The sequence below is a fragment of the Myiozetetes cayanensis genome, unplaced genomic scaffold (genome assembly GCF_022539395.1).
Source record: "Myiozetetes cayanensis isolate MyiCay16 unplaced genomic scaffold, myiCay2020 scf9, whole genome shotgun sequence".
In the NCBI taxonomy this organism is placed as follows: Eukaryota; Metazoa; Chordata; class Aves; order Passeriformes; family Tyrannidae; genus Myiozetetes; species Myiozetetes cayanensis.
Genome location: NW_026088185.1, coordinates 3,506,847 through 3,522,378, shown reverse-complemented (window position 1 = coordinate 3,522,378; position 15,532 = coordinate 3,506,847). Strand labels below are relative to the sequence as shown.

The 15,532-nt window shown below is 41.3% G+C and overlaps 1 protein-coding gene across 3 annotated transcripts in view; it reads left to right on the top strand.

Moving 5' to 3' along the window:
* The window catches only part of ZNF804A (zinc finger protein 804A), a 157,827-nt gene that overhangs the window by 140,888 nt on the left and 1,407 nt on the right, over nucleotides 1-15,532 (top strand). For 2 of the 3 annotated variants that reach the window (XM_050339548.1, XM_050339547.1), the window contains exon 4: nucleotides 778-9,261. In XM_050339548.1, coding sequence (XP_050195505.1) covers nucleotides 778-4,069 — 3,292 coding nt within the window. In that variant the 3' untranslated portion in view covers nucleotides 4,070-9,261. Of the gene's footprint in view, nucleotides 1-777; nucleotides 9,262-15,532 lie in introns of those variants that run through there. The other variant, XR_007632018.1, reaches the window with a different exon arrangement.

Genomic DNA, 15,532 nt, shown 5'->3' with positions numbered 1-15,532 from the left:
TTCTTTATCTCAGCACTTTTTTGGGGTCCCAAATGACACGTGCAGGTTTTTCCCAGTGACTCATCATCTAGTATTGCTCTGCACTGTAACACAGAATAATTTGGTTAAAACAAACAAATTGTTTTAACATAAGTCCATTACTCCTAGTGCTGAGCAGTTCCTGTGGATCCTGGAAAACTGGCAGTTAAACAGCTTTTGCTTTTCTCTTTCCTTCCTATTAAGTCAAATAGAACAGATGGGAAGAGGACATGAAATGGAGAACAGAAGTAGACAGTGACAAATTTTTTCTCAAGAGGGATGAATCACTTACTTCACTACTGTCAGCTGAAATACTCTCCCCAGTTTTATTTTTCCATGAAAGAAATTGCTGAGGTGGCGATGGTTTGGTCTGTGAACACAAATAGGGTGGGAGCTGCTGGGGGATTGCCTGTGGGCAGAGCAGCAGTCACTGGGATGATGACTAAGAGGAAAGTGCTCCATGAGGTGCTCTCTGTTTTGATATATTTTGTAGCAGAAAGGAATGTAAAACCTCTATTTGTAGCAATAGTGTTGTAACCATGATGGTCTACTGGTGTAATATTTACTCACTTTTTTTTTCCCCCCCCTAATACTGATAAAAGATGGCTTTTTTTTTTTTTTCAAACATTCTAAATCTATATATCCACAGATTCTTTGTCTTTCCTTAAAAAAACTCTCTTAGATACCAGTGTAATACCATGTTTCTGTCAGCAGTCCTCTGAGAGGTATTGACTCAAAGAGTTTTGCTTTCCTTCCTAGTGCTCCTGGAAGCGGCCCTATGTTCAAATCCACCACAGTGACTGTGCAAGATGACGGCAATGATCTCCCCAAAAGTGCTGCCATGGATTCTGCCAACAAGCAGGATTCCAGCTGTGCGTTAATGCACGATGCACAGAACTGTAAAGATGTTGCCTCTGTTATTCCGTCCACTCCTGGGGATGTGTGTAGTAACAAATCCGATGCTAGCAAATGTGGAGATCAGGTTCAGGGAGCCCAAGGACACAGAGTTGGCTTCTCCTTTGCTTTTCCTAAGAAAGCAGCAGTGAAACTGGAGTCTTCAGCTGCCGTTTTCTATGAATATAATGACGAAACTTCAATGGAGCACGGATTTAGCAGGAGGAGTAGGTTTATCCCGGGAACATGTAACCTGCAGCCTCCTTCAGCAGCAGAAACGGTTGTATGCCCTGAGGAGAAACAAAACTGTTTTCACCCACCAGTGGACAAATGCACAGACACAGCAGAAGCTCCTGAGGCTCAGGATTCAAAAGAGCTGGCCAGTGAGGAAAGCAGGGTGCTGGAGAGTCCCTCATTAACTCCTGCTCTGTCCCACTCGAAGCAGCTGGTGTCCTCAGACGCGGATGGCCGTGGTATGGATGGGAGTGCAGCTGACTTAGCGGACCAAACACTGCCCGTGGGTGTGGACAGCGCTCAGGTCCTGCCCCTGGACAGCACTGGGTACGAGCTGCAGGCAGACAGGGCTCTTGTGCAGGAGGTTGTGGAGGATTGTTTGCCCCTGCAGGATGATGCGGAGGAAAACGACAAAGATGGGAAGAGTGATCCACCCACAACCGAAATGGAAATAAAAGATCTGGGGGCAGATGCAGTAGTTTCATCACTGTCTGAAGAAGGTAGTAGTGGAGCCCCAAAAACCAAACCAGACATGCACAAGAGACCATGTCAACCCTTTGTTCCCGTTCTTAACAAATATGGATCAAATATTCTTCAGTGGCCATCAGAAATGTTAATTTACACAAGTACAGACCCATCGATTTCCTACAGCTGTAATCCTTTATATTTTGATTTTAAGTCATCCAGAGCAAGTGACAGTCAAGAAAAGCTCAAACATCAACCAAGCATACCTCATTTGCAACATAAAACTGAATCTAACCATATCTTGGTCTCGGATTTTACAAATAAACCTACTTCAGAGTGTGGTGATTATGAAGCAAAAGTCAATAAAAATGTGTGCAACCATACAATACCCCTTATAAATGATGTTTCCCTTTTCAGAAATTGTGACCTTGCAAAAAATCAAAACAAAGTGTCCTTGGATGACTCATTCAGGATTAGAAAAATAGAAAAGTATCACATATCTAAAAACCACTTACGACAAAACACTGTGATAGATGAGAAACATAACAAAGTCTGGATCAAAGAAAGCCATGAAAAATGGCTTCACAAAAGCAGAAGAAGGAAAAGGAGAAGAAAATTATGTCATTGTCATCATCATCACTGTTTGGACACAGCAGCAGCAGAAATGGAGATGTCTCCAGTAACCGAGAAAGGGATTGCTTACAGAGATGAAAATAAATATCAGCACCTCCAGAATAATGCAGAGAAGTGCAGACACGACGCAGGGAATATCTGGTTAACTACAGGTGAGATAGAGCAGTCACATCCAAAACTCGGCATTGAAAATGGTCATAAGAGAGTCATGTCTGCATCAGATCACGTACACTGGGACAGAGGCTGGTGCGACTTTTGGAGCGCAAAAAGCAGTGGCCAACACCGTGGTTGTAAACGGCTGCACAGAAAGAGCAAAGCGAGCTCTCGGAGGCAGGCAAAGCAGCTGGCCCCGTGTTCCAGGAAGCACAGCCTAAGGCACTCTAAAACATGCTGTAGCTGGAAAGTCCGGAGGTCGAGCTGTAGCCCAGAGCATAAATGTTTAGGACAATGCAGCGAGGAGAAGGGTCCGAGTCGAAACCAGTCCGTAAAGAGAGGTTACAGCGTTCTGACAGAAGAACCTGAAAAATGCCACCGCAAGCGGAGGCAGCACACCTGCTCCTCTTCATCAGATGAGAGCTCGTGTGGACACACATTATCAGCAGAGGAATATCTAAGGCAAGTGTCTACTTTAGTCACGTATCGCAAAGCAAAGGGGAAACACAAGAGAAGGAAAACTAGAATCCATCACGTTTTCCTTGACAGGAATGCAAGAAGCGAGACCTCCGGACCTGCCAAAGAAAATTCTGCAAGTTCCGCGTTAAATATTTTGGGGGACTTACTGACTCAAGACAATCTAGAGGAAGCTAATGCAGATCCCAAAGCCGATGGTGCAAAAGGTACAGATGAAACAATGGAGCTAGAGGAAAGCAAGTCACCTGTAGAAACTGATAGTTCACCCCTGCTGGAAAATGATAAACTGACGGCATGTGCAGCGAGGGAGAGCGCGCCGGATACATTTCCTGATGTCATCGCGGGCTCCGCTGCTCCTGTTCCTGAGCGCAGCGCTCCGGCAGCTGCTGGCACACAGGATGTTCTGCAAGATGAAAAGAAGAAAGAAAATGTCACCAGTCACGAAAATCAAGCTCGTTACAAAGTCCCCCTCTCCAACAGACATTTGGAACAAGCTCCTCCTAAGTCCTATCTTTGCCGTTATGAGTTGGCCGAGTCTCTACCGCACGACAAAATGGGTGAGGTGACCAGCGAATGGGTGCAGTGTAATCCTGGTATATTTAGCAGCCCGCCACCCTTGCCGTTCAAAGAAGCACACGTAAACAGTCATACCTTTTTGACTACCGAGCAGTTAATAGCCCCCTTCCCCCTGCCCGATCAGACATTGATATTCCCTCCCGAAAACCACGAAAAATTCAAAGAGCTGCCATCTGAGGCGTATCAGCAGATGGTGCCACAGAGTGTGCTGTCCAACAAGGTGAAGTTCGCCTTCCCTCCCGCGGCGATCCAGCCCCCGAGTTCCACGCTGCAGCCCTTGCCCCTGCAGCCGCCGCTGTGCTCTACCTCCGTCACCACCATCCACCACACCATCCTGCAGCAGCACGCTGCCGCCGGCACGCTGAAGGTTCTCCAGCCCCACCAGCAGTTCCTCTCGCAGGTCCCGGCTCTTTCCAGAGCGCCTTTACCTCATCTGCCCGTGGGACCGAGGCTTTGCCCAGGGGGCCACGCCGCCTTCGTGGCTCCGCCGCACTTGCCGCTGCTGCCGCCCTCGGTCCTGCACCCGACCCAGCTGGCATTCCCCCCGCTGCCACACACCGTCTTCCCATCCCTGCTGTCCCCACACCCAGCTGTCATCCCCCTCCAGCCTCTCTTTTAGGACAGGGAGGGGATGGGGGAAGGACCCTGCAGCTAAACGGTCCTGATGTTTCAACCCTCAGCTTTGCAAAACAGTTCTGTGAACTAAACTGGTTAAAATTCCTCGTTCCTTGGGAAGCATTTACTGTAAGTATAATGATGCAAACATTCATGGCAAGTTCAGACCTGTACTATAACTAAAGCACTGAATAGTCTGATACTAATTATGAACTATATATATATATATAAGTGAAAATTATGTCTTAGAATATGTATAATGTATATAAAATATATTTATAGTTCTATAACTTATGTTGTAAAGTATTCACTTTTTGTTTTTTATCTTTGTGTATTTGCACCTATTTAATGTTTAGACAAAGCTGATGCACTATGTTTTGTACTATGTTCTCTGAAACTGTAAATCTAGTGACAAACTATCTCTTGCAATAAATTTTTGTTAACTACTTAAGTATATCAAAAATCTTTCATTACAAGCCTCATGGATGTTGTTCTTCCATGTCCTTCTGCAGCTGAATGGCATCTTTTACCCCTGTTATGTTGGGATAATCAGGTTTCCCACACGTCAGTGATTTATCAGGGAGGTTCACAGGCCAATACCTTGAGGGCAGCTGTCTTACCGAGCCAGAGAAAAGGTAATAGATGTGTTTGTGTTAGTGGTCTGATGTCACCATGACAGATTTTGCCTACTTGTGGTATGTGCACAAACTGCTGACTGGTGGAGGTAATCCCTTTTATACTAAACCACAAAAAGACAGTGTAACAAATATAACATTGGTAGTGGAAGGGAAAAAAAAAAAAAGAAGAAAGGTAATATTGATGGCAGTTTGACTTGGAGAGGATGTTGCTTGTGGCAGCAAGGAAGAGCACAGGGGAGGTCTTGGTTCCACCTGGCGTGCTTTGTGTGATGGCACAAGGCCCTCGGGGTGGATCTGCACAAGGGAGGGCCTTACTGCCTGGGCAGTGTGTGAAGGGGAAGCCAGGAAGAGCTTTGCATGGGAAACCCACCAGGGTTTAATACAAATTCTTACCTCACTTCACCCCTCTCTTCCCTGTAGCGTTTTGCTGAAGAAACAGAATGTCACAGAATCCAGACTAATTAAAGTAATAATGTACTGCCAGTATTTCTAACTGTGCTACAGAGACTTCTCCCTACCTCTGCAGCCTTTTTACTGCTGTTGAACCCCACCCAGCTTCAGCCAGTGAAATCTTCTCTTTTGCTTTGGCATGAGATATATCAGACCTGTGCCTGTGATGGTTGAGAATAAAAGCAGGAGTCATTTGGAGATAGAGCCATCTCTTTGAGTTGAAATGAAGTGTTACCACGTGAGTGAACCTAAGGATTTGCAGCATGATGGTTAGTGCTAGTAGTAGGTCCTTCATAATAAAAGGGCCCCCCATAAATTACTTCTTGTCACCTTTTTATATAGTATAATAAAATCATGTAAAGCTGAACTGAAGGAATAGTAAATTCAAAGTATTATTAATATACATTGCATACTAATAGTTACAGATGTAAACCATTTGGAAAGTAATACTATATCCTAAAACATGTATATCTGCACATTATTTTCTGCATCTATAGCTTTAGAACTTACCTGTATCAATATTGCACGTTTCAGCAATCTATTACATTAAAACTATAGCAAACAACATCTTTCCCCTAAGATTGCAAGAGTCAGCTATTCAAGTTTTCCATGTTGTGCAGTTGCAAAGGGCTAAACTACATTAATAAGCAAGAAGTTGGCAAGAAAGAGCAGATGAGCAGTCAGGTCCTGGAGAGCAGCTCGGATCCCCTGCCAGGGGCTGCAGCATGGAGTGAGATGTTGCTGAGCATCTTGGAATGCCATAAAGAAAGTGTGTTTTCTCTGGTTCTGATTTCAGGTGAATTCCCATTTCTATTTATGTGGTACCTGAAAAATATAGAAATAAGTGACTTTGCACTCCTTTATTTCAAGAGTTTGCCTACATTATGTGTGTGTCTCCACTGCCTCCCGTGCTGAGCAGGGGCTGGGCGTGGGAATGTCTGTTGGAATGTCTGGGAGGGGGTGTGCTGGCTGCCCTGGCTGTTGCCTTGATTGGCTTGTGCTGGCTTCTGCATTTCTGCCTCCTCTCTGGGAGTCAGCACAGGCAGTCCCCTGGGTTCTGGTGTCCCATCAAAGACAAAATCCACCTCATTTTATAGCAGTACACTTGAAACAAACAACCACATAGGACAAATATGATTGCACGCTCTGGCAGGAGATTAAAAAATCACCAATTTAAAATTTTCGGTTTCAATGTTCTTTGAAAAAATCCCATCTATTAACTTGGAAGTCCACATTTTTTCAACAAAATGTTCCAACATCTTTGAATTCTACTTTTTTTTTCTTACAATATAAATTATATTTTCTATATTAAGTTGTTAAGCAGTTTTAAGGCATTGCACAATTCTTTATTATCTACTGTAATTGCTGTTCAATAGTGTATAAACTACTTAAAATAAAAGGCTAATAACAATAAAATGTAACAATTTTCTAATATGATATTGCCTTTATTGCTAGAACTGTTTGTATATGTGAATTCATACGTAAAAGCAAAACCAGTATAAAAAATAAATCAGAAGTAAAGTTTAAAATTGAACACACTGAATTAAATTGCCTAATAAAATATTCTTTTGAGTTTCTGTTTTATTATTAAATATATAACTTCTAATAAGTTATGTAAGGGTAGTTCTTCTTCTAGATATTTTATCTGGTGTTTTAGATTGTGTGTTTTTGTTCCATAAATTGGTAGTCTAATTCATAGGCAAAAACTATTGCAAATGCTAAATAATTGAATTTTTATCATTCAAAAAAAATTCAGCCAAATTTGTTAAATCTGAGACATTTAAATTTGAATTTACAAATTTTCACAGATCTAGGGTGTCTGTGCTCCTGGCCAGTTTGCCAAATTTTTGGAATTACTGGGCTTTCTTCCTAATGTAAACAGTAAAAGTGATACTCTCAAGTGGCAAGAATTAGACCCTCAAACCTAAACGTAAATTAGGTTACAGATTTTATTAAGTCATTTCCCAGACCAGCTCTGCGGAGAATTACCTGAAAAAGTTAACCTGTTCCGCTGAGATGAGAAGAATACCTTTATTTTGGTCCTTGGAAAGTTGCAATCTGCCCAGCCTGACCTTCTTGGGACATTTGCATTTCTCAGGTAACAATAATGGTCTAGAGGAGCTTTTGGGCACGAAGGAAGGTAACTGTGTCACGTTGTTATGGGCAGTTTGGAGTAACTGGACTCGTGTCTGTCTCTGCTGTCTGTAAGGACATAGGATTTTCGAAATGCTACCAACACATGGAAAGAATCTGATTGCTTATTTGGTTTCCTTCTATAACTGGAAGCTTCACAAGCTGTCACTTACTGGGGAGAAATCAGCAGACTTCAGATTCTGCAGGAGCGAGCAAGGGGTTGTAGCATACGGAGAAAGTGTTGATCGCAAACTTTGGTGGAGGAAACACGCTGTATGGAGTTTTTTTGGGTGAGAATGTGTTTGTTATTCGGTATAATCAAACACCAGTGAAATCATTATAAAGCAAAGTCTTCTTTAGTTTCAGTGTTAACTTTTTATTAGCACATAAACTTTTACACTTGTTTTGGATGTGGTAAATGAGGCTTTAAAAGACCTTTTGGGACATCCATTTTTCTTTAATGTACATGATAACGTGCTGCTTCTACAACACATGACGTGGCTACAATTTTTCTGACAAGTTCATTTTCTGTAGCTGCATTTTCCTCGAAATACATGTTTTGCATTTTGATAAAGTTTGCTTTATTTGCTACATTTAAAATACAGCTTTAGGTATAGCTGGGTAGAGTCTTCATTGGAGTAAATCTTCTGACTTCAGTGGGATTTCATTGGTTTGTAACCACCCAAAAATGGCTCATGTTGAAACGCTGAGGGTTTTGTTAACTTTTCCAGATTGAGGCAATACGTTCTGACCACGTGAATGTATTTTGAAGACGGTTATTTGTTTATAACTAAGGTGGTGAATTTTAATCTCCTGGGTATTTTGCCATGGTGCTTCTAGTCTGCGTGTTCTAAACTCCTCGCATTCATTTTCCGGTCTCTGTTAATGTACATTGCCTAAAGGCTTGTATATATGTAGCAGTGCACATATTTATGCAATATGCCTACCAGTTGTAAAATATTACAGTGCTATACTAACTCTCTTTATTGAAAGTAAAGACGTTTTTACTGTATAAAGATCATTTGATATTTTTAAATTAACCCGGCTTACTATCTAAATGTGTATATTGTTTTATAGGTCACTTTGATTTCATGTTTGCAGCAGGCATATTTTTGTATATTATTTTCTGTCCCTCCTTCTCCTCTTTACTTCAGGAACACTGTAAAGTTTTCTCTTTTTCTGTTTCTCTGTGACTCAGATTGTCAGAGTTTAATGGGATTTATCTATTTATGAAAATGAACCAGGCTTTTTTATTACTTTCAACTGCAATAATTAGTGTACCAACTATAAGGATTATAAGACATATTATGTTTAATTCAAGCTTCTGTTTTATTTTCTGCATTTTATAAAAGGTTTGGAGAATTTCTACCCTGGGTCTTAACTCTGACCTGTTAGTGCGCTTCTGAAACCAGTGGAGTCTAAGGAAGCTTTGCTATTGGTATTACTGAGGATTTATTTTGGCCTGGGATATTAAGGCTCTTTATTTATTAAAACTGCCTAATACTTCCTGCTTTCAGTTGAATAATAATTTCGTAAGGTATAATGAGGAGCACAATCTAGTAAAGACAAATGAATCCATTTTTAATCAGTCGCCTACCTCCTTTGTTGTAAAGGTATTTATGTAATTAATGACCATAAAGGTATATCTTTAAAATCTCTGCTCTGTATTGTCAGTGTTTTGAAACCCGTACACGCGCCTTCTACTCTGATACCAAAGGAAAAAAAAAAAAAATCAATTAGTGAAAGTACTGGATTTTCTACCTGTACATGCTCATTGAGAAGTTTCAGTAAGTAGGACTACATTAATACAGTATAAGGGAAAATAATGTATCAGCAGTCTTTATTTTTGCCAGGGCAAGATCAAAATGTGCAAATCCATGTAGAGAAAAACATACTAATTAAGTAAGCTTCAAATGTGAGTCCACGATGACTATAATAGTATTACTTATGAGAATTAAAGGTGGTTACTCTTAAATGAGCAGTGGTGTTTGTTTTATATGAATGAGATTTTTAAATGGAAATTATATCTTTTTCCTCAAAGGAAGCAGCAAACAGAAAAATACTTCTGAAAATACATGGTTTTATAACAGCTAGGTAGGATCTGTGTTCCTTTCTCATGGATGAAGCACAGCAAGTTAGTATTAGACATTCAAAATCCTACATGCTATAAGGAAACATTTTGCATTTCTAGCTCAGTCTTACTTTGATTTAGGCCAGTGAAACCTGGAGGAAGAATTAATCTAAAACATAGGAAGCTCTACCTCAAAAAGTCCAGGTCCTCTTTTTGGTTCACAAGAAATCAAATAGATATTTATTTAATTCAGTATGTTTGCACTACTGGGATTATAGAGAAGGTGAAGCCCAGCTCAGGTCCAAATTTCTTCTTGCCATGTAACTTAGATTTAACAGCCTTGGTAATTTGCCCCAAAACCTTCTTGCATGTAGCACAGTCTTTTATAAATGGCTTTTGTGTCACTGGAGTGCTGGGAAAAATGACAGTAAAATCCAGTCTCCTTTCTCACGTTAGTAGTGCCTGTTGAAACAAAGAGGGAGCGATCAACTGCATGACGTGCTGAGAGGAGGAAACCTGAATTGGCCAATGCCTAATTAATAATGTTACCTGTGGAACTGTAATTGGAAATAGAAGTTTAGTGTTTATACATATGCAGGTGTGCATGTGTGTGCTGGTTCAGGATTCTTTTCTAATAGGTGTGATTTTTGTGCCTCTCATTAAGTACTGGTGAGAACAGCTTGCTTGAAATGTTTGTAGCAGAAGGGAAGAAAACATTCAAGGAAGGAATATTGACACAGAACAGTAAGGGGGGGGGGGGAAAGTGGTTACAGTATAATGAACCCATCTTTTCCTCTCTAGGGTGGAGGGAAATTGCAGGAAGTTACTTCGTCTGCTTTTTATTGGCTGGTTCTGTTTTGAGAGCTGTTCTTTTTACCACTGAAATTACCAGTGCTGTTTGCCTCAGTATGCTTTTTTTCTAGCTGGTCTGTCAATCCATCAGTGTCAAAAAAGAACAAAAACAAACCAACAAAAAAAAAGCAGGATAGTGAAAGAAGATCTGCATTCAATTTACTCTTAATAAAGTCCCTTTTCTTTCCGGAGAAATTATTCACTGGAATGAACCTTCAGTGTGCAAAATAAGCTCATTGCTCTCCCTGCCACCACCTACAGCTTCACTGTTTGCTCACCTTCTGTTAACTTGTCATTCTTCAGGAGCAGAAGAAATGAAAAGGAAGGTCTTTTTTCCGTTACCACCAGTTTAAGAACTGGCTGCAGAGGAAAATTTTGGAAGATTAACCATGTACTTCCCAGCAGAGGTGTTACTGCAAGTGGAGAGTGTCACAGTCACTGGGCATTTATTTTTCAGTTCTTTTCTGCTTCAGAATGGATTACAGCTTGTCTAGAAGAAGCGTAGAAACATTAGGGCAAAGTGGTTTAGGTGAATAAGGCATTTAAAAAACAAGGTCTCGCTGTCTCGCTAGGTGTCTGTCCATCAGCTCTAGCCCTGCTGAGTTCTCTGCATTGCAGGCTTTTGGCAGCAAGAGCTCACATAAGAAACCAGCCAGTGACTGGGAGGGCAAGGAAGTGGTGATCATTGCCTTCCCATTTGACCAGGCGGTTTGGTAGGACAGGGTGGAATACATTCCTTTTGCTCTGTTGCTGTGACTGCAGTTTCTGCATGGGTGGTGACGAGGCCTCTGGGGCAGCAGTGGTGTCTGGGAGCTTGTAGGGCTTGTAGGGTGCAGGTGCTTTGCTCCTCATGCCCAGCAGCTGCCCCCAGCTTTGGGTTTAGTTGCCAGAAAGACTCAGGTCTCCAGCGGGGTTTCCTCCAGTTGCCCGCCCATGGCAGAGGTCAGTCAGGACTCTGTTCCTGTGCTGGGACTAGGTCTGGCTTGGAACCAGAAGAAGAAGCCTAATCTAGGATAACGGGGTATTTTGTGGTTTAGTTTCCACAAAATGGTGTGGGCCATAAATGCATTATCAGTTAATAAAAAAAGGCGAAATGCTATTAAAGTTGTGAAAAGCAGATTAAAGAGAAGCCAGGTGTAGGGATGAGATGCAGAATGTCAGTCACAAAGCTATCACGAGGGAATTCTCAAAGGTAAGAAACTGATAATGAAGAGTAAGAGCAATAATAATAATAATAATATTTTACATTCAATATAAAATATCCTTAGATAGACAATGTCGGTGCAAAGCAGTCCTGAGTCACAGGGAGCTGAATTCTGGGCAGCAGGTTGTTAGGGGATGCAGGGCTGTATAGGATGTAGGGCAGAATGCACAGAGGGAGCAGTAATTGCTGCTCTGAAGAATGTCTTGAACAAGAAGTGGTTTTAGGGGAAAACACGCAAATATTTTTGGAGGGAAAAGAAAGGGGGTGGGGAGATTGAACCTGGCAATATTCATCAAGCTGGACAGCAACACAGAGATATGAGGCCAGGGGGAAGGAGGGCACTGCTGCAAGGGTTTTTTAAGAGGATTTTAATAAACTCTATTTAAGCCTGTGGAGATTAGTGATAATTAATCTCTAGAACCCCCCTACCTCCTTTTATCCAATTCTCTTTGCGGGGTGTTTCTTCTTTTTAACCCCAGGACAGCGAGCGATGGGATTTCCTGACACAGCACTGTGGGGCATTAGCATGAGCAGTGGGATGGATGAATCCTGCAATAGCTCAGGGACTAATTACCTGGAAAGGTGGAAGGTGCAAACACCTATTAGAGCGTTTTTCACGGAGCAGAGTTGCAGAGAAACATGAATGGAGATCATTGCAGCTGCGTGCCTGAGAGGTTTTGTTTGAGATTTAAATGTTTTAGACCCTTTCTGCTGATGTGTCTCAGTGTGATGTACAGTATCAAAGCCTCTTCTCCCCGTTGTTTTTCATTACCATGCAGGGCTACGAAGCTTCTCCCGGCTGATGGATGGGATTCAACACATCCACCGCAAGCGGATGCATCAGCAGGAACAGCTAAATGTGACACCATTTGTCTCGAATGCTGCGGTTTCGAAAATATCTTTCTTTGTGGGATACTTTTAAATGAAACTGTGTGCCTTTTGATGACAGTGCTGAGACCCCTCTTTGGGGAGCACTGATATCTGGGGAGCCATCAGCTGGTTTACAACATTGCCTTGCAATGGGAAGAAGGAGTGGAGGGATAAGCAGATATTGCCAACTAGAGATTTTTTTTTTTTTCCTGAGACATTTTATATAATTTTAGCAATGGGAGAGCAAAATCCTAGTGGTCATGAGGGATTCCCTGTCTGTGACAGTTCAGCAGACAGCTGTCTGAAATTCACTGGCCTTGCAGAAGGAGAAAGCTCCATAGAATAACTGGCAAGCTTTCTTTTCATCTTTTAAATCCATTATGCATGTATATACATATTGTTAATAATTCATATTAATGGAGAGCTCTTGCCCAAGAGCACATTCCCCTATCACGGAAAATAAATTGTTTAATGATGTCTAGGATAGAAATCAGAGTCTGGCTTTAAATCCAGTTATTACAGAACAGTCCTAGACATGCAGTGCACACTTCCATAAACAAATAAATTCATTACAGTTTAATAACAGTGGAAATAAAAAATGTAAGGTAATTTAAATAATGTGCAAAATAGGTCCGTAGTTCATCCTAAAGCCATAGTGCCAAGTACTCACATTATCAGGAATTCCTGATAGCCTTCAGGACTGGCCATAGTGCATGTAAGCAGTAAAGTGGAATTTTAATGTTATTATCCTGGCCTAAATTTAAAGGGAGGCAAAATTCAGTTTTGTGATGGTAGTCCTCTGAGCCTGGGTGTTGGATGGAAAAAGAGTCTGGGAATGCTCCGTTAAGTTCTGGGTCACTCAGTGGCTTTAGGTGACAGGATGCAGAGTGGCTTCTGGGATGTGGGACCAGAGGACAGGACCTGCCATGGAGGAAAAACAGGGCATGGAGATGTCAGTGGTGCATTGAAGAGGTGGGCAAAATAGTGAGGAAGAGAAACAGGTCCTTACTGTGCAGATAACAGACTGTGCAGATAACTGCTGTGAATTGTCTGTCCCCTCTGTTAGCTCATTTCAGCAGCTTATTTTAATGTGTTTCAAAAGAAAATGTGAGATGGAATTTATTTCCTGCTTAGGAATGGGTAATAATGGGAGACTCAGTAGTGACTGAATTTTTGGTTTTTTCTGACCCCAGCAATGTCAATATTCCTCATGAGGGTGAGAGCTCACTCAGCTGGGAGTGCCCTGTCCTGCTCCCAGTGAGCGCTCGTCTGCAGTGGATTTCTTCTGGTCATCAGAACCAGACGTACCAGGTGACCCCAAGATGTTCATGCCTTACATATATTCCATTTTTCCTATGATTTCACGGATCTACAATACATGCAGACCATTTCAGTTTAGTGCTGTGTCAGACTGGTTACTTTTCAACCTTGATTCAGTTATAAATATTCGTGTTTGCTCTGAGATAAATCAGCTTTAAAGCATTTTTCTGCTTTTCCTGTGAAATGGCTACCATTTTTCACAGAACTGTCACGAGCATCTTGCCCTAGAATGATTCCTGTAAGTGATCTCGTGTCATACCTCCCTTATAAACAACTACGTTTACCTTGTCAGTGTTCTATTTAAGCAGTAATAAGTTGGTCATGGTTTGACTTGAAATCTGTGTATTCTCAGTTAAACCATCTGTTTCCGGTTGAGTTGCTGTAAATTATGTTTTTGTAGCCTGAACCAGTTTGTGTCAGCAGTTTTTTTGGTTCTATGAAGTTTAGCTCAGGAATCTCAAGCCAAGGTCTGGATTTTGAATTCAGGATATTCAGCTGGGCCTTCATTTGACAGCATTTTGAGTCTGATGGGACTTTCTGGAGCCATTAAATGGTTCTGGGTGCACTTTTTGGGCCTGTGTGAGAATAATTTTGAATTTTCTCTTTCCACGAACCCACCATGTGGATCATCAGCTTCATGGACTCAGTCACTTCCTTGTAGTTCAAGTGTATCAATCCTAACATATTTGTGTACTAACAACCATAAAGAGGATCTCATCCAATTATTTTCCTAGAAAATCTCACCATACCGAGTGAATGTGTTCACCACACCATCTGAGAGTAATTAAATTTGGTAATTTTAAAATTGCAGGCTATATTGGTTTTCTTTTAAAGTCTATGCAATGATTTGCACATTCATGCTCCTTTTGCAGGCAGGGAAAATTTTGAGAGCTGCCTTTTTCTTGTTATTTGTCAAAGGGAACTAATTTTATATTCAATAATACATTTTTTTCTTTCGTGTCATCCAGAAATTTTAATATACTTGCTCTGTTATACAATAAGAAAATGACTATTTATCCCAATAGGTATTTTTTGAGGGGAGAAAAAAAAAAAAAAAGAACCTTTGCTGCTTTGAGAGTTTAAACACAATTCTAGTTTCCTCTCAGTTCTGTGTCTTTTCATGCTCCTTGTCAGATTAATGTGTTTTAAAGCTCTCGGTTGGTACCTGAGCTGTCAAAAAGGAAGATTAAAACCACACCTTTCTTTCTGGGGATCCGTTTTTGCATTGCAAAAAACGCAGAGGAAGAGAAAGGAAACCTTTCCCGCTTACCCTTGGCATCCACCTGAGGCTTCCTGCATGTGGCATTCTGTCGATGCTTTAGGGTTGGGAAGGAATTTCTGTTCCTGTCAGACACCAAAACACCTGCAGGATCCTGAAATGTTTGTTATTTTATGAGGAGCAGAATGTACTTGAAGGCAAAGAGGAAGGGTCATGGGTGTGATTTTTATCTTAGTCACAAACGTGGCATGTGACCTAGAAATAATTGCTCTCTGCATCGTTTAGAAGATGGGATGATCACAGTTGCCTTCTAATGTAGTGGATACCCTTACCTTGTAACACAGCTCATCAACAGATGAAACATGTTTTATTAACTTCTAAGTTGCATGAAGTTTTCCACCAGGAAAAGAGAAAGGTGCAATATTTTTAATGCTAACAAATTCACTCTTTTTATTTCAGAAATTATCGTAGAAAAAAAAATTATTATGTAAATCCTTAGTGTGCCTTTTTTTTTTACACAAACTGTAATAATTTCTGAAAGAAATGCAGAGAATGCCCCTTGGACTGAAGGAACAGGGAGGGATTCTGCAGCAGATTCTGGTCCCAGATTGTGATGAGACCATAAAGGCTGGCCAGGGTCCATGAACACTGCAGAGGTTTGGAGCGACAGTGTTCACCAGTGCCACTAATCCAGCTATAAATCAATTTTT